Source organism: Schistocerca nitens, chromosome 3, assembly GCF_023898315.1.
Source record: "Schistocerca nitens isolate TAMUIC-IGC-003100 chromosome 3, iqSchNite1.1, whole genome shotgun sequence".
NCBI classification, from domain to species: Eukaryota; Metazoa; Arthropoda; class Insecta; order Orthoptera; family Acrididae; genus Schistocerca; species Schistocerca nitens.
In genome coordinates, this window is record NC_064616.1 from 330423794 (window position 1) to 330444131 (window position 20338).

General features: G+C 35.9%; 1 protein-coding gene across 1 annotated transcript in view; it reads left to right on the top strand.

Moving 5' to 3' along the window:
• LOC126249214 (uncharacterized) overlaps window positions 1-20338 on the top strand; it is a 255126-nt gene that overhangs the window by 53122 nt on the left and 181666 nt on the right. The window contains exons 2-3 of the mRNA XM_049950868.1: window positions 10641-10678; window positions 18616-19023. Coding sequence (XP_049806825.1) covers window positions 10641-10678; window positions 18616-19023 — 446 coding nt within the window. The remainder of the gene's footprint in view (window positions 1-10640; window positions 10679-18615; window positions 19024-20338) is intronic.

Sequence of the window (20338 nt, forward strand, 5' to 3'; positions counted from 1 at the left end):
CACAACTAAACCATACCAATGTATAAACCAATGCCATGTCTGTGTAGACATTCATTTAAAAAGTAACATCGTAGCCTTGAAGTAATCCTTGTTTCTGTGATGCATTTCTTGGTATTTAATATAGAGCTTCCTGGGCTTCAGACTTTGTTCTGCTTGGGTTACTTGTCCTTTGTGATCAGACAGATAGTTTTCAGATTCTGTTACTTTATAGTTATCTGCCTGTATGTTGGTGACAGTATAATCTATATAGAAACACTGTTTGTGATTATTCTAGTGTAGTCATTGGCTGTGTTACGCAAATTGTATGAGATCAGAAGTGAGCAGAGATCCTCTTTCAGACTTCCTTTGAAGAAACTTTATTGCTCTCAAGTGGGATTTTAGAGGTCACCTTCACATCTTCAGATGACATATCTTGCTTGGCAACACACCTTGAATAAAATTTCTTGCGGAAATGACTTATCCAGAGGGAATATTTTGCTCACCATAGAGTTCAGTATCATTCATGTCTTCCACCTTCAGGTTCTTATTAAATTCATATTCTACTGAGAATATCCTACTTTTATTTTGTACTAGCCTTGTAGGTTAAAGTAATGGTAAGGATGCCCCCCAAACTGGCTGCATGGTCTAACACGCTGCTTCCTGAGCAGGAAGGTGTGGCAGTCCCCGACGTGATCCGCCCAGTGGATTAGTGTCGAGGTCTGGCATGCTGGCCAGCCTGTGGACGGTTTTTAAGGCGGTTTTCCATCTACCTCAGCGAATGCAGGCTGGTTCCCCTTATTCCGCCTCTGCTACACTATGTTGGCAATTCCTGCACAAACGCCGTTTCCACGTATGTGTACATTATAATTACTCTACCACACAAACATCTGGGGTTACACTTATCTGCTATCAGATGTTTCCGGGGGTTCCATGGGGGGCCGAACCACACACTAACCCTGGGTTCGGTGTGGGGTGGCGGTGGGGCAGGTGGACTGCTGTGGCCTGTTGTGGGATTGTGAACTGCTGAGTGCTGCAGTGGGATGAAGCCTCTGTCATTTCTAGATCCCCGGTTTAATACAATACAATGGTAAGGATTCCATTTGAGTAATTGGGGTACTCCTATGCCAGACGTTTACTTCTCTGAAGGGAAAATTGCCTTCAAAATTATATTTACTGAAAAAGGGACTGTATTTTATAATTATGCAGCTGGAGCCAGCGAGTATCAAGTCAGTTTCCATTAACCTCGTTTACGCATTTTTTGGTTTGTGAGAAGTGTGCCCAAAGTTGAGGACGAGGCAAGGTAATTTTCAGTGATTTCATTTACCATAAAGTGTAGTTTCTTTTCTTTGCATACGAAATCACATAGATCACATTATCTGAATGGACTGTATATTGATGGTGAGCGTTTTCTTTCTGTCAATTGTAAAACATCTTAGGTGGTAAAACTGACCAGCAATGAGAAATTTGTGATTTCCCCAAATTACCAGATCTTAGGGAAATAGGAGTAAAATGACATTAATATTAATGTTTTTGTCCCTCCACAAAAATTACTGTACAAATTAGTTATTCTTGTAGTTTTAGGAAACGAATAATTTCTTTGCTCCATTAGATGACATTAGTTACAAGTAACTCTGCTGGGTAATGTAAATACAGCTTGAAGTGATTATTAAAAGTGTGACAATATGTGCAGGAATAGTTTTATCAACTTTACACTTGAATTTGTAAAGATTTTTGTGTGCCTTAGTCATCTCTGTTGTGACAGTTGCCTTGAACACTCTAAAATCATCTCACATGATAGAGTAAGTTTATTCACACCATCAGGAATCAGTTGAGACTTTTAGATTAATCATAATGGTACATATGATATAGTTTTGACAGTATCTTAATTTTTATTTGTTGTAAAAAAGTTACATTTATTCACAGGAAGAGGTATCCAAAACCCTCGCAATTTAATTTTTTCAATCATGATAAGAATACATGGTGTTGAGGAGGCAAAATTCTAAGTACTGCTGAAAGACTCATATAAAAAACACAAACTAACACATCACTCAAGCCTTGAGTTGACCTATTGTGAGGACAAGGGAACATAAGAGTGAGTGGAGAGGTGTCAGAGAGAGAGAGAGAGAGAGAGAGAGAGAGAGAGAGAGAGAGAGAGAGAGAGAGATGTTGAAGATTGTAGCCTGGGTAAGTACTATGCCAGCTTCAGTCCACCGATGGTAGAGGACCAAGTGATAAGTAAACAATGAGTAAGATGAACAGAGGAATGAGAAGTGACATGAATAGTTCAACTAATAACAGAGGCAAAGTGGTAAATGGGACTTGGAAAATCCAAAAAAGTGATAAAGCTGTAAGATGAGACCAAAAAAATAAAATATAATACCATAAATTATTTAGTAAATAAATGAAGATATACAACTGTTAACAACAGATGTTAAGTTTGGGAGGGTGGCGGGATTTGGGGATATGTCGGAGAGAAAATTCCCATCTCTGGAGTTTAGAAAAACTGGCTGGGAAGATCCAAAGAGCTGTGCCCATGTGATATACCAAGCAGCCCAGTCACTCACACCATACTGTAGTGTGTGCTCAGCAGCTGTGTACTTGGTGTCTCCAAGGTGGACAGGTCCTCCGTTGTCACTCGTGTGCTTATCCAGTTTTGTGGTGGTCATTCCTATGCAAAGAGCAGTGCAGTGAGCAAGTTAGTTGGTGAACAATGTTAGTTCATCCACATATATTGTACTTCGATTAAAATAACTTCATTATTGAAATTTCAGTGAGTCAGGTGGTAGTGGCCGGCCAGTTGCTACTTGCTTGCTTTGTTGCCTGTTTTTTAGCTACATTCTGAACCTTGTAAGTCACAGCTGGCTACTGCACTCCTGCAGCACTGCTAGCTGCCACTGTAATCTGTTAATCACAGAGTTCGTGAAGTTAATTTATTCAAGTTATAGTAATTATAATTTTATAAGTTCCTTAAGTGCATTTTTCTTTTGAAACACTTAACAGGAATACATGTACCAGATACAATGTTAATCTATTCTCAGGATAGGAATAATAGAATCTCACTTGGAGATTACGCCGTTCAGAATTGTACAGAAAAGTTGGGGAGAGCAAGAAGGAAAATTTGTTTGCCTATCTTTCAGGGAACAGCACGTGAATTAATTTCCAAATCAAGAAATGAAATTTACACATATATGCAAAACAAGATGCTATTAAGAGTGAAATTAACATTCATAAATGTGTAAAAGAGAGAATAACACTCTGGTACACATCCAATAGACGTTGTTTCTGTGAATTTGAGGTAACATAGCATAATTCAGTTTATATTTATTTCATACTGACTATGATTTGTAAAATGCCGGTATTTGGATCTGCAGAGGAGACATGTGACCTTTATAATGGATTATATGATAGAAATAAACGCCCTAGTCACATTGAACTATATTAACATGTATTGCCGGTTTGACTTTGCAGTCATCAGATCTTTAGTTACTACAGCAGTAACGCATAGGTGCGTATTCTGTACACAGAAGAGTAAGAGCATATTTATGGTTAAAGTAAAACTTATAGCTCTGATTATGGCTGCAAAGCTGAAACCAGTAATCAATTCTAATAAAGTAGCTTTGACCCAGACATTGATTTCTGTAATGTGACGGCAGTGGTTCCTAAAATTTTCTTCCATTACATAGATAAATGAATGCTGGGATAACCTGTTGGTCTGCTTCAAATATTGAATTCACAAATCCCCCCCCCCCCCCCTGCTCTCTCTCTCTCTCTCTCTCTCTCTCTCTCTCTCTCTCTCTCTCTCTCTCTCTCTCTCTCTGTATTCAAACTGCATAGGGACTGAATTCATGTACTTGATTTTTTGGAAGTCTGTAAAGAAGCTATCCTTTAGAAATAAGATTAATTTGGTTGCAGTTAGGTGGTGGAAGAATTAAAGAACACATTCTGTTTTTAAAAGGAGTTGGAGTTTTGACTTGTAATATTGAAATAGATTTCTAAATAGCAGAGCACAAAGGTATGTGTGAGCAAGAATAATTACCAAATATTATAAAATATTATTAAGTTTTCCTTAGCCAATAGTATACTGCTGTCACATTCATATGCACTGTGGGACTGCAATAGGATTGAATTTATCTACTTCTGGAATTTTTAAAGCATGAAAAAGTTGATAACATACATGAAGCTGGTTGTTTCTGTACAACAACAAGACTATTTAACTCGCAAGTTCTTGCGTGTATGGACTACTTTGTCACTGTGCCACAATGCAAGTATGGTAGTTATAATTGCATGTAGACCCTATCATGAATAAAATCTTTCAAGGGATGTCAAAGGTAGTGTAAGCTTTAATTTGTATGGTTCAGGAAATTTGTAAAAGTAGTTTGTTCATAAACAGTCACATAAAGGCTGTGACATAGAATTAAGAGATCCAGGATATGGTGTGATGGGTGCTGCAGAGTTTTCCATTGGGGTAACTGTAGTGGCATGGGAATCGGGGGAGTAAATGAGGCTATTCAGTTGTTTTGCAAGATGTACACTGGACATAAGAAACAGAGGAATATGTGTGAAGTGGGTAGCATTGTGTAAAGATATGTCGTGTGTGTGTGTGTGTGTGTGTGTGTGGGGGGGGGGGGGGGGAAACAAAAGTTTCAAGAAAGGTTATGATTAGAACACATAGTTTGAGGAATAAACTAAACAGCATACAACTAGCATACTGCACCTGTACAAACAGGTTTTAGTTGAAAATTGTCAGGAATCACCAGAAAAGTTTTTCCACTCAACAGTGTGTTGGTCAGTGTAAAATGTAAGCTGTCCTATTTGCATTAGACTATTCAAGTACTGAGATGTAAAATTAATGAAGTATTGGAAACTTCCTGCCATATTAAATCTTTGTGCGTGATCACATATAGTTTGTCTTCCTGAGAGTTCCAAAACAGTGCACACTCAGCTGCAGAGTGAAAGATTCACGCTGGAAGTGAACTGCTTATTTGTGTTGTCAAGCCCAGTTTACATAATCTGCCACTGTGAAATTTATTTCCTCACTGGTATAGACATGCTAAGTGCTACAGGATGGAAAAGTGCTACTGTGGTTTAATAACAAAACACTAAAAATTCTGTGGAAACAGGGATTGTTGTACTTTGTTGCTTAAGGATCTCGGAAATGTTGACTGGTAAAAGCTAGTAGAAATTAGTGTGTCTATAAAAAGGGCGATGCACTAAGCATACAATTACTTTGACTTTGGTCCGTTAGCAAAGAAACTTGCCGAGAACCTAAGAAAATTTTGGACCTATGTAAAATCACTAAGTGGTCCAAGGGCTTCTATTGAGACACTCGTTGATCAGTGTGGTGTGGCAATAGAAGGTAGAAAAAGATAAACTGAAGTTTTAAATTTCGTATTTGAAAACTCATTCATGCATGATGATAGTCATTTGACTGTCGCACAGACTCCTGTGTAGAGGACACAGAACTTGGCATCCTTGGCATTGAGAAGCAAGTGAGAGATGAAAACAAATAAGTCGCCAGGTCCAGGTGGAATCCTAATTTGGTTTTCCAGAAATGACTGTTTGGCATTGGCCTCTTACTTAGCTTGGATTTATCGTGATTCTCTCATGGCAATGTAATTCAGATAAAACGTGCTTTCTCAGTAATTTTACTGTCAGTACTATTATTGGAACTCCTGGAAGGCATGGACAGCAAAACGTTCTTCAGGAGAATTCTTGTCCTTGTGCATGCAGGAAAAGGCATGTCATAAGTGATTTTTTTCCTTGAGTGCTTGATATTTGTTTATTGATGGACCTTTTCTCTCACACATTCAAAAATGCAGTGAAGCAGAGGCATATAAAATGTTGGCAGGTGAAGAATGGTTAATACCATTGGAAGAACGTGATATATTTATAGCTATTCTGCATGTTAGGGGTGCCACTACATCCATAGAAATAGAAGTGCACCTTCTTTGGTCAAATAAAAGGGGAATACAGTTTTACAAGTCTGTGATGTCATTTAATTGATTCTGGGAAATTGTGCGACTCCTCAGGTTTTATTTGAGGTTGACACAGTCAGTGACGAAAAAAATAACAAGTTTGCTCTCATGTCAAACGTATGGGAGATATTCATAGCAAATTGTCTAACCACGTACATTCCTCACCAATATATTTGTGTCTATGAACAGTTCTTTCATTCCAAGTGTGCAGATGTGTCACTCATTCCATGGGTTCAAAACAGGACGAGTATGGCCAGAAATACTGGATGACTGATAATAGAGATTCCAAATATACGGTAAATTCTTTCCGATATCTTGGTAAAGATTAAACTCACCATGGTAGTGATATTTTTTTTTTTTTAAGGGAAGAATTTTGGGGGTCCATACCTAAATAAAGAAAGAAACATCATGGATGACAACTTCTACACCTCATTTTCACTAGCACAACATCTGAAAACAAACTGAACAAGCTTTCTTGGTACAACAAACAAAATTAGAGAGTGAGTGCTCAGTATCAAGGAAAGCCCGGAAGAAACATAAGTATTCTCTGTTACCTGCATCCAGATGTTCAAATTGGAACTGAGGCGAAGTCAAAGCCTGACGTAGTGACATATGATAATGAAAGTATGAGTACATGTTGTTGACCAACTAACCCACAAGTGCTCAAGTAAAGCTGATTGCAGAAGTTGGCCTGTTTATATTTTTACAATATTCTAAATTGACCAGGCATCAATGCTTGGATAATCTACAGAAAAGTAGCAAACACCAAAATAGAAGTGGAGAATTCAGTTTCAAGCTTGTAGAACATGCTGAAGACTATACACAAAGCAGTGTCACAGCTCTAGGCATTCACATTGAATTAGATTAGATTAGATTTACTTTCATTCCAATTGATCTGTAGTGAGGAGGTCCTCCAGGATGTGGAACATGTCAGAAAAAACAACAATAAATGACAAATATTTACAACTTAAACAAATAAGTTAATGTACCATTCCACAGGTCCCAAGTGGAATGATCGTCATTTTTTAATGAACACTATATGAAAGAATCATTTTACAAATACTAATGCACTGAATTTAAAATAAAAAAGTTTTTATTTATTTATTAATAAGGTAATAAGCATGTAATACAATACTATAATACTTATTTACAATGAACACATTACTGCACTGAAATTGTGCAGAAGTTATATTGTACTTACACACACACACACACACACACACACACACACACACACACACACACACACACACAAAAAAAAAATCAGTTGGTTCTACTGAGAAATTCATCAATGGAGTTGAAAGAGTTGGCCACCAATAAATCCTTTAGGCTTCTCTTAAACTGAATTTTATTGGTTGTTAAGCTTTTTATGGAAGCTGCTGCCGCCTGTCCCAGGTGTAAAAAATCTTACAGAGAGGGGTACAGTTCATACAAATGTGCACAGTATGACAAACTAGTTTGGAAGGAATGTGTTGTTACAGTTTCCTATGTTTGAGGAGATTGCAAAGCTCATTCAACAGGTAATCATGATATGTAGGCGCATGTAAGAACATATTTACTTAAACATAGTGTAATGTTTACCCTTAGATAATCAGTATCAAAGTGTGGACCTAAATTGGACTATAGTGACATACTGATAATATACTATCTGTTCTTGTTTACCTGTAGGAAATGTCATTTTGTGGCGAAAACTTTTTGACTTTGCTGTAATTTTTTTTAATAATCCAAGATTTCTTCACGATATTACAAACAGTTTTCAAGTATTTGCACATTTAAGTTCTTTTGGACAAAAATTAATAAAATATTCAATTTTTATTTTGTTATCTGAAAATATTTTAAAATAAATTGTAAGTACCTAGTATCACTGTACTTCATATTCAGAATTAAAATAAAATAAGATTCAATTAGAGTGACTATTTGCTGCAGAAAAACTAATCCCCTACAATATAAAGATAAAGAACAAGTTGTATGTGTGTTGAGTAGAGAGGGGAAATTTTTGTCCCGTTAGTGTATTTAGGGAGTTCAAAAAATTGATTGGTTCCAATGTTGGGGTATTTTAGAAAAATGGAAGGAAAAAATTAGTAAATTTTGTGTTCTATAAATCATTTGCACAATTTGTCAAAATTACATGGCTCAGATCACATTACATGCTACATGTACATTTGTTTGTGTGTATGGCTATGTAATAGCCATCTACAAAATACTGAATACCATAATGCCTTAAATTTAATAACAAAATAAAATGGAACCTCAGAATTAAGTGGTTTTTGGCTACTTACGCTGCACATATTACTCATTAACCATAATGTAAATTTAACAACATATTTGTCTTCTACTCTGCAAATGTGACTTGTATTTAATGAAAAATTCATCCACAGACTAGGAGATGTCAAGGAGAAACTTTTTCAGATACAGTGTAAGTAACAACTGGTTAAATGGTAGAACTATTTGCATCCACACATTGCACAACTGTATGCACCATTGACAACTTTAATTACTAGTAATATATGTAATTTTTTTCTTCTATTTTCGTAGTTGTACGTTGATATTCATTGGAAATTGTGATGGATCCTTGCTGACAAATATATACTGTATGAGGGCAGGACAGTGGTCAGCCATGGCCTTCATGAAGGAACCAACCCAGTATTTGCCTTGAATGATTTAAGAGAACCTAAATCAGGATGGCCAGAGAGAGCAAACAACTTCCTCCCAAATATGAAATCAGCATCTTAACAGCTGCAGTGCCTCATTTCCTTTTGTACAGCTTTCTTTTTATTATACACAACTCACACAAAGTATCTTATATTATAAAATACAGTTTTGCATGCACACATTATGGTCGTCCGCTGGTGAGACCTGGGCCATGAACACTCGTTTATTTTTCCCATGTGCTGTTTGAGAGCAGGACAGTAGAGAAATGTGAATGCAGTGTGATGAGTCCTATACCAAGCACTTCAGTGTGAACTGTAGAATAGTCATGTAGATGCAATAAATGTCTCAATGTTGTCCCTTCAGTCTGTCTGGAAAACTGAGTCAGCATTGCCACTGATGAGTTAGGTGTTGAGCTCAGGAAAATAACAAGACATTACTATCGTGCACTATTGACCATGACACATTAAACACATAAAACATTACATTGCAATTCTGTATCGTTATTAGGTATATTGTCATAATATTCCCCTTTCATTATTCACCGCCTACTCTGAGAAGTAATCCAATTGTGTAGCACGAGTTACTTATGAGTGTTTTAGCTACCTTTTTAACAAATCAGTTTTATTTGTATTAGGAGACCAAAGATTATTTTATTATATCTTCAGGTTATCTTTGAAAAGTACATAGTTTGGTAAAATGTTTCAAATTTTTAAGCAGATAATTTAACTTATTATAGAATTATTGCTTGCTACGTACACCAGATGGTCTCAGTATGACATCAAAGTCTCAGTTGCTGTCGCATTATTGTATAAGTTTGCTCTTTTGATTCTGTTGGAGTTGCAGTGTAACATAATATAATGATGTCGTTATATGACGTACACGATGCAACGGATTTGGATAATTACAGTTCAGTTTTACTAATATTTTTGTTTCATTTCCTTGGGCAGTTTATTATTCAGTTTCATTCCCTGATAGAAAATGCTGGTTTGAGTTTTTGTTCATTCTTCCATGGTAAACATAAGTCCAAATTGACTCTTGTTCCATGATTATGTGTAGAGCTATTAGTGGAAGAGCTATTAGTGAAATATTTATTAATGTTTTTCCTGACATGCACAACAGATTGATAGAGATGTACTTACTTGGTGCAGTAAGGGTACTCAGTTTTTTAAATAGTTGTTCACAGTGACCCTGACTAATACTTGTAGGTATTATTCTTAAGACTCTTTCCTGCAGTTTAAAAATTCTGATGATGTTATGTGCCTTGGATTCCCAATAAAGAATCCATAGCTAAGAATTCACTGTAGAAATAATGTCACTACAAGGCATTGACTGATACAAATGATGATAAAACCCTAAGAGCATAATGTGCTGATAACATTCTTTGTGCCAGTATATTTGCGTGTTCATTCTGTGTTAATTGACAATCAACATTCACCCTCAAAAACTGTGTTCATTACACAATCTGTAGAGTTATCATCTATGTTTTATATGACTGAATTCTGTTCACTCTTTATGCTGAAGTTCTTACTGTTTTTTCTGTGAATGTTCAACATTACGTTATTACATACTGCCCAATGGGAAACACACTTGCTGGAAAGTCATTGATATGTTATTTATTAAAAACAGAATTGGACCCAATACACTGCACTGAGAAACATCATTTATATGTTTGTCTGACAACTATTTTGTTAAAAAATTTATCAGCAGCAGATTTGCGAACTCTCCATTTCCCACCCCTTTTTTTTGTAGTAACACTGGAATCACTCATTTGCTCTACTCTTTTACACTTTAAAAAAATCAAGCAGATGTGAAAACAATACAAATTTTTGCAGCAAGCACTCTAAAGCTTTATGTAATTTGAACAATTTATATTGAAAGTTGACACACAAATGTATTTTGAGAAACGATGTTCAGATTCTCATTGCTTTAATATGTTCATCATTAAAGGGCTCATCTGTTACAGCAAATACCTATGTATCTTATTCGCCGTGCAGAATTAAGAAATGATGCTAATAGTTTACATTTTTCTTGCAGATATCCAGTAGTTACTTCTGTCGAGACATCATATTCAGGTAAATATCTGCACATAACATTTTTTTGCAAGAAATAAGCTTGGGGAAGAGTGTGAATATTTGTTGATTTAAAAGGAAGAAATCAATATAATGCTCGATGTTCTTATCTTTATCTGTTACTATAGGTTATCCATCTTGAGCTGACTGCAATTTAATGAAAAAAAAATTACACCAGACACATTTCGCTTTTATTTTATGAAGCATCTTCTGTGGTTATTCTGCAAATTGGATACATACATTTGTACATTTGTAAAAAAACAGTATTTTCTGTACAAAGTTGGTATACAAGTTATGTGTGGTGTTCCTTTACATATTCTCTTCCTTCCTTGCTTGCTAGCATTTCCCATTTACATGTGGCAGTTTCTACAGTTCTGCAATATTTCCTGCGCTCCAGTACTTACTTAGCCTTTCACTTTCTTAAACTGTTTCTCATTCTGCACTGCCACAGTGTTTATGTCTATTTGTTTGTTTTCGTTTATGTTGTAAGTGTTGCCAACCACCACCCCCCCCACCCCCCGCCCCGCCTCCACTTGCGCTCTCTCTCTCTCTCTCTCTCTCTCTCTCTCTCTCTCTCTCTCTGTGTGTGTGTGTGTGTGTGTGTGTGTGTGTGTGTGTGTGTGTGTGTGTGTGTGTGACACCAAGTGCAAGTGTGAAATGAAGCCTTTCAATGCCAACGGTTGCTAGCAAAGAGGGAAGGAGAAGAATATGTAAAGAAACACCGTAAGTAACTTACAGAGCAATGTTATAAAGAAAATGCTATTTTTAACATAAAACGATAAATGTACAAACATATGTATCCATTTTGCAAAATAACCACAGAAGAGGCTTTATAAATAAAAGCGAAATGCATCTGCTGTAATTCTTTTTAATTCAATTTTAGTCAGCTCAAGATGGATAACCTATAGTAACAGATTTTAACAGCTGCTGCGGAAGATGGCCGTGCAAACAAACATATTTTTACCTTTCCATAATGAGAGTTCTTGTTTATTTACACTTAATTACTAAATGTCTAAATCGATGTTTATTTCATACTTTGGTACCAAACTTACATGCTTGTTTCTTTATTCATTGTTGTATCCAAACTCAAATTTGTTCAGCATCTGTAAGCTGATGATCTTACTTTCGTTAAGGTGGTGTTGGTTCGTATTATATGACTATCTCAATTTACCTTTTGTGTAGATTCTGTAAATACTTTCTGATAATTTGTTTGTTGGGGGGTCACAACCTATTCCTTCACTTATTGTCACTCACCTGAGCTAGTGCTCGATAAATAAAGGGATATCAGTAGGTGTTGAACCATAACAGAAAAGATGTTTATACAGTGTTCATCATTTGCTTGAGTCCACCAAAATTGCTGTTCTCTCCATTGAATTGCAGAGTTATTTCTGTGATGTCATCAGGAACTTATTCAATTAGTCAAGAAATTTATATCCAGGAAATGTAAAATAAGTGTTTCCCTTGAAGTTGACAGATCCAGTAACTACATACTGTTTGTCATGGAGATTGTCAATGAACTAGATGAGGACTGGAGAAAATGTAGTGCAACCAGTTTTTTTTTTTTTTTTTTAATAAGGAAAATGATTTCTTAGGAGTTGATAAAAACAGATGTTTACATTCTGGCATTAAATATGCCACTGCTCACAGTGCACCACAAAGATGGTTTTGTATATCTCATGCTAAGGTTTTACACAGTTAACTCAATAGTTTTGAGAATCATGCTGCCACAAGTGAAAAGAAAAAGTGACGAATTAATGCAATCCCAACATTAGCATTCTTGTGCAGTTGGATTTCTAGCATACCTTTCTGAAATCTTACTAGTGCAGGTAAATTGTACTGTAGTCAGAGTCTTGAATGAAGGTATTCAGATTTAGGCTTATTCTATGCACCCGATGTCATGTATTCTCTGACAGCCAATGATTATTCAGTAGTTTTTGGAGTGCTCTACTGTGGATATTGTAGCCAGTATGAGCAATGAATGTGCTTATCTTTTTTTGCTGCCTGCAACCCCCTTAAAATAAGCGTATGAGCTGTTTGATGTCTGCATCTCTATGAATCTGACGATGGTAGAAACAACTGCCTTTGCAAATTCCAGAGCTAAAACACTTCTGACTTCAAAATCTAGCCACTTCTAGCCACTAGGCAGGAAGAAATGAATCGGTATGTTTACGAGTTTTAGTCAGAGTAGCAATTGGGCTATAATTGTAAGATATTCTCTGACAAGTCAGAATGATCCCTTTATATATTATAAGAATCATCGAGAATGGCTTTGGGAACTGTCCAATTCCTTGAATGTGTCCAACAAAGGGTGAAAAATCCCGTACACTCCAGATAAATTAGTCCTCGCACTTCTGTCTGTAATTGTGCGCTGTTCGGGGACTGGTCCAAGATAGCTGATGGTAGCCACGGAGATCAGTGCACTGAAGGCTCAAACCAGAGAGTAACATCGGCTATGTGAATGGTGTAAGAGTTCATTGCCAATCTTTTTGGTGGTGTCAGTTTTGCTGGCCTCGTGTGTAGTGTGGTGATTTGGTGTGCTGATTGTCGATGGAGAGGCTGGTGACGGCTGGGACACTGCCCGGGATATACTCAGTCACTGCTGGGGCTGATGTGCATAAGTGATATTCTGTTTGCGCACACAAGATACATGTGCTGGGAATTATTGCAGTAGTTGTTCATGACATATCCGTAGTTTAGGTGCCTGTGAGTTGAGATTTTCCAGGATTTCTGTTTCTCCATCCTGTGTGGAGAATAAGTTAGTAAACAATTGCAAAGCATTTCTTTGTATATGGCAGATGTTCTCTGCTAGTCCAGCCTGATGCATGTGTCAACTAATTCTTTTGAGCACTAATCTGGTGTCGGCTGTAAAAATATTTCTTGAAAGCAGTATCTCTATTGTTAAGCTATGCTTACTCAGTAGCTTACAAATTGATGATAACCATTTGGTTCATTTAGAAGTGAGCCAATGAAGTCAGTCTACTTAATATTTCGATGCAGTTTTACTCAGTAATTTGTATGATTTCACTTTTTTCTACAATGACTAACAAATTTTGTAATAAAAGCAAACTGCATTTTTGTATTTTGGGAAATGTCCAACTTCACATTACCTATATTAAGACTTAAATTTCTGCATCACAAAGATATTTTGTAAAGATTTGACCAAATACTTCTGTAGTTCTTGTAATAACACCATCAAAGTGTGTGACATTGCAACTAATACGATCTGCCAGCCATTAATACGTCAAATATACTGAAATAATACTCGAAATTCCCTTAAATATTTCTGAAATTATTTCTGTCACTTTATCAAGAAGTTTACATTTGGGTCATTCCATGTCAATTCATCCAGGCTCTGACACCCATTATCTAGTTGTGAAGTGAGATTTTGTGTACTACTTTTGTATCTAATATCACGAACTTTTTCCAATTTTTATTGCTTTATAGACATTCTGTTGGTAGCAATTGCTGAAAGTTTGATGCAATGTCTTACTTTAAAGCAAACTTGAAAATTGGCTGCAGTTCTTAAACAGAAAATGGTATGCTGACAGCTTTTTCCCAGAATATTCTTTTGGATATGTAGTATCTGAAAACATGTTAGAATTGTCCAATTAAATTTTTGTAAATTAATTTTATTGTTAAATTGTAAAAAAATATTTTGGACAATTGCCCCCCCCCCCCCCCCCCCCTGGAAAACACTGAAAAAATTAGAAAGTGGTCCAGAAATAATAAAGTTTCATCACACAAAAGATCAGTTTTGAGAATTAACTCATACATAGAATTTTGTTTATAATATTTAAGCATTTTTTTCAAAAGCCAATATTGTCAACACTGCACAAAATGCTGGTGCTGCAATATGCATTACAGTTGATTCGGAACTACACATGACAAGACACTTTCATGCTTAGATAATATTTTTTTGTGTAAGTTCCACTTTTCTTCCATCAACTTTGAGGACTCTTTGCTCAGAGAATAAGTAAAGCCTGTTGCTGTGGTGATACCAACTTCACACAGAATGTGAGAGAAACAAACATCACAAACATCATTATCAGGCCAATAGAAGAACGGGGATGGTCCTGGAGGATGCATGAATCTTATTGTAACATCTCCTTCTTCACAATTCACCTTCTCAACAATTCCCAAATACCAAGAAGAGTCATATGCACATGCAACATAGCAGTTGGGCTACACAGTGCAGTGTGGCATTAGTGGCGGAAGTGCATCTGAGAAATCGTGCACGATACTAAAATCTGTATCACAGCTCAGCCCTTTTGCTCCAATCTTGGTTCGTGATATTGGTACAATGTGATGCATGAATCGTGTTTCAGGAATTGTTTTTGCACTTGTGAAGTGCTGAGAAAGATAAAGTCTGACTTGTACCATTTCATCATTTGAAACAGATAACTGAAATGCTTTGCAGGTTCTTGCAACGGAATTTAAAATACCTGTGAAGCTGTAAGTATTTGATCTTTATAAACTCTTTGCAAACTTTTTTTGTGACAAGTCTTTTAACAGTGCCACCAGTACCATCACAGGGAGATTTGCCATGGCTGGTAGCAAAAAAGGACCAGCTGCACTTTGTTGAAGTCGTGTTCATGGTAGCAGATATTTCTGAAATTTTTACAATTTTTATAGTGTGCAGCGCACAACCATCAGTGAAATATTCAACATCTGCAAGATGAATTTCTGTAAATTCACACTTAAAAAAATTCAGTCTGGTACACCAAGGCAACATCATGTTCTAGATCTTCAGGAACAGTACAAATACTTTTTGCGTGCAACTGTTTGTCCATTTTGTAATATATATGGACAGTGTGAAGAGTGCAGCTGCGATTGTTCTAATGGTACCCCTGTACTTCATCTTGATCAACAAAACTGAGATTTTCACTGAAATCCATTAAAATTAACACTGATCCTTCATCAAGTGTTTCCTTCTTCATTTTCAGATAATTAGATTGTGATTGAGAAATAAGAGTGTGGAGTAAGCTTTTGAATTTTCTTAATTAGTGTGTCACAGAATTCGGATAGAGAATTGATTTGAACACTTAGTCATTCTATTAGTTGATACCCATTGACTGTACTGAATGATCTCATCAGGATCATAGTCTTCTATTTCATTTTCTAAGTGGGTTTGAAGCAATGAACTGGTGGGGCATTTTTCACACAGACAAAGCATACAGGCTCGGTTATTTATATCACATGTTATTATTTTAATTAGATCTTGGTATGTTTCTTTTATAGAAATGGAATTTAGAAGCAATTTAACATTTTGGTGGTAAGTGCACACATGTACGGTATGTGTTCCTGAAGATCCTGCGAGTATACACTGTTCTGGTCGAAGAGAAGCAAATTTGAGAATCCTACTTTGTCTTCAGGATACTTTTTTTATAGAGATAATACAGTTCAGTTAAGTTACTTAAAACAAGACACTTGTGTTCATAGGTATTTTTGCTGGTGCTCACTTTGTCTTTTTTCCCAATCATAATTCTTGTGTTTTCATTATCCAAATAAAAACACACTATTTTTTGCACTGTATCGTATGGCAATGTCTTTCCTCTTTTCTGCTCAGTCATCAATAAAATACCCTTCTCCATTAAAAGAAGCTCTTGCTTGTTGTACCAAATTTTCAGACACCTGAAATATGGAACTGATTTTCTGTCGAGACCAAGTTGGTAACACAAGAGGAAGTAACTGAATTTTTTCACAATTGTTTACATATTCAATTTTCTGTTTGATTTTGTCCATGAGTTCATTGTGATGTTTTGCCTTTTCTTCCAGTTCTCTTAAATCACTGATAGGGATAGTGCTTGCATCAGCAGCCAGCTCAACTTGATATGTATGTGAAATTTTAGTTTTCAGAGCCCCAGCTACTAATTCCAATTTTCGTTTGGCTGCTGCATACAGACTATGCTGAGCAACTGAATGCAGCTTTGCAGGAGATACTCCTAAGCTAGTTAAGCTAGTACTGAGCACAGATTTTTCAGGAGTCTTCACCTTCACATTATTGTCATTTATATAGCCTGGTGATGAGTCGTCACATGCTTGTTTTTCATTAATAAGTTTGATACTGGTGGGACACATTTTCTGCCCAGAAATTATGCTAAAGCCTCTCATTTTTAAGGTCTTTGCCTTTTTTTTAACTAATTTCATGCAATCCAGATGAAACAGATCATTTATCGAATTTGAAGGGCTCACAGCAAATTTTCTTATGTAGAGAGAATCTGCCCATGTGCCTGTCTTTGTGTTTAACAAACACACACACACACACACACACACACACACACACACACACACACACACACACACACGTGCACGCACACACGCACACGAAACACTTAAATCACTGTTGCTTCTCCATAATAAAAGTTCTTGTTCTTCACTGGTCAGTTCATTCACAAAAGTCAGGGCATCATCACATATATCTTGCAGACACTGTCCAACAAAACACTGCCTACTTGTATTTTCCATACTGCTTTAGTCATAAAACCAATATTTGTCGTAAATAATTCAAAAGATGATTGGTGTAACCTAAAAAGTTATTCAATAATGAAAAGTCATTCTATCCCATTGTTTCATTACAAAAGTATTTCACATTATTATTGTAACATTAGGGGACTTACTTTTGTTTCGGAATGAATAGTTAAAAACGGCAACAATTGAATTTTTGACCAGTAAACGACTCTCAGTACAAGTCAGTACAAGAGTTCAGAACTGCATGCTCGGTAAACACACGACTCAGAACAAAGAAACTGGATGATGCAATACATGTAGTGCAATAAAACAGTGTTCTCAGATATGATTTGTTCCTAGTGAAATCCAGTGTAGCCAACTTCAGCAATTTAGTGGTGACATGGTAGTCATGAATTAGCAATTTCAATATTTCTTTTACAATAACACTGTTTTCCACACTTACCAGTATTTCTACAAATGGATTCTTTTTATGTGACATAATGGAATATTTAAAATAATGTTGTCAATTTTTTGAAGGTATCTGTGATGGGGCAATACCTTAAAAAATTATAATGTTCATGCATGGGTTTTGTTTAAGCAAAATTGTTTACAATTTTTTCTGAGATGTAGATGATGGATATTCAGTACAAGAAGCATGACTATAAAAATATAAACCTTCCTTATTAACCAAAAAAACTTAAAGCTTCCACTGCGAAAACTGTAGGCACTATTGCATTTTTAAATTATAAAGGAGCTCGTCTATGAAAGCCTGAATTCCTGAATCTATACAACTTGTTTTCATCATAAGTGAAGAAGTAATTGACCTGCAACATTTACATTTTGGAAATGTGAATATGTCACGGTAAACTTCAACTACCCAAAATTTCAAGGTGTTGTGTGATGATGGGTGGCATTTCCTAAAATTTCTGGATGATTTGGTGTGGAATGACCCATTCAGTAACAATTGAGTTTCTATTACAGTTGTGAAGTTAGTGAGATGAATTAATTAGCTTTCTTTGGGAGGTGGTGGTGTGATGCTGGTTCAATATCTTTCCACAAACTGATTACTTTTATAAGTGGTTTTTAGAGTATCCTATCTAAAGAGCATGTGTTGAGCTTTTTTTGTGATTGCTGTTTTTGAAATCCATCAACTTACTGGCATGAGTGAGTGATTTTCATTAATGTAGCATTGGATGATACTTTCATAATCAGGTAGTTTGTTGTCTGCTGTCTTTATACATATTATCAGAAAATAGCCCATCATTTGCCTTCTTTAACGCTATTGAATTGGCTGTTAGTGACATGCAGTTGCCATTTTAAGATTTAAAGATGGATGTTTAGACAGCTGTGATAAATGAAGTACTAATGCCCAGTCTCACCTTTATAATGAAAATTATATGGTTATAGTGCTTATTCATGTTAACATTTCCCCTTTCCTTTGTCAGATTTATTGTGTTATCATATAATATTTATTTTTAATTTTGTATTTTCAGGTTCAGATGCAATAAATAACAATGAACTGTCAGAAAACATTAGGTCAACATCTACAGTGCATCAAAATGAAACATTATTACATAAATGTGACATTAAAATACAAAAACAGTCTTCATGTGAAGATAAAAGTCAATGTACCACTACTGAGAACTTAATAAGAAACTACAACATTAATGAAGGATCTGTAGTGGTTGGAGGGCACCTTTCACTACAAGCTGAAGTTGATGCCACTGTAAATAAGAGTGTGGATGAAAATATTAATACGAATGTGGAATGTGTGCTTTGTGATTACAAGCTTACATTAACAGATAGATCAGAGGGAGCCAACCAAACTGATACAGTTACATTTGAAATTATGACTACAGATGTAAACCCAACGAACTCTCTTCATCCAGATGTTCTTGAAAGTGAGTAATGTGTCTATCTCAGAATCAATGCAGATTGTGTGTTTCAGTCAGAGATTACACCTAGAATAAATGTTGAAGTAACTTCATACACATCCTTGGTATAATGTTGTCTTTGGCTTGTGTGAACAGAGAGTTAAACACTGAAAATTCTTAATGTATGCTGAAAAACTAATTCTGCAAGAAAACTCCTTGTAATTGTAGACACTTGTCATTTACCATCTCCAGAAATAACAACTTGACCACTGGAGAAATAACGTATTGCAATGTAACTATTCGTTCCACAGATAAAGCGTTAAACTTACTTTTTGTTCTATATATGTGTGTCTTCTGTCACAGTGTTCATACTATCGTCCATATTATCATAGACGCCTGTAAAGAAGTGCATTTTGTATTGCTCTGTTTTATTGGTAGTCTAATCTAGAAGTAGTTTATCGAGTTACTGCTTTAATCACATATTAGTGGCACATTTAAATGACATTAATAACTGTGACTTCCAACAATGCTGATGGCCTCATAGTTACAGTTATTCTAATATTTTTGTGATGAGATCCCTATTGTAATCATCAATGAGGAAATAGGTTTCCACACATTTTTCCCCCACCCCCTCCACCTGACAAGTTCAATAACAGTACGCCATGTGCAAGAACTTACATCTGTGCATCTTCATATTTATATGTGTGCAACTTGTCGATTTTACCCTAATGATTTCATTACAACAATTGCAATTTTAACTTTTTTATCATTTTACAATTTAACTGTGTATTACCTATTAAACCACTTTAAATTGTACTGTACTGTGTTGCCCCCTTCTGGCACTTTCCTTACCTGTGAATCTGGGCACTAAACATTGATTGGCCTGTTTGCCAGCAGCTCATGAAAACTTTGTCAGTTGATCTCATCAGAGAGCATGGCTATTTTATGTGTCATGGTGAATGCATGATGACACACAATTGTTGTCTAGACTTACAATGTACTCATATTACAAGCAAGAGTTCGAACGTATGCTATCATTGTAATGTTTTTCATTTAACTTTCAAACTATTGTCTTGTCATTTATGACTGATATGTGTCTACATTATGGTGCTCCTATGTTGGTTTATAAGTCTTTTTTCGACAGCTGATGTATTTACTTTACAGTTGACATTCCCTTGTACTTTTAACAGGCAACTGACTGTGTTCTCTTACCTTAGACACTGCATCTCTATATTCTGACATGTACCATTCAAAAATTTTGTTAAACTCTTTTGTAAATATCATTAACACTGAAATAAATTCTTGTCTTGTAACCCTCCATTTCAATAGCTTTCAGATCTGA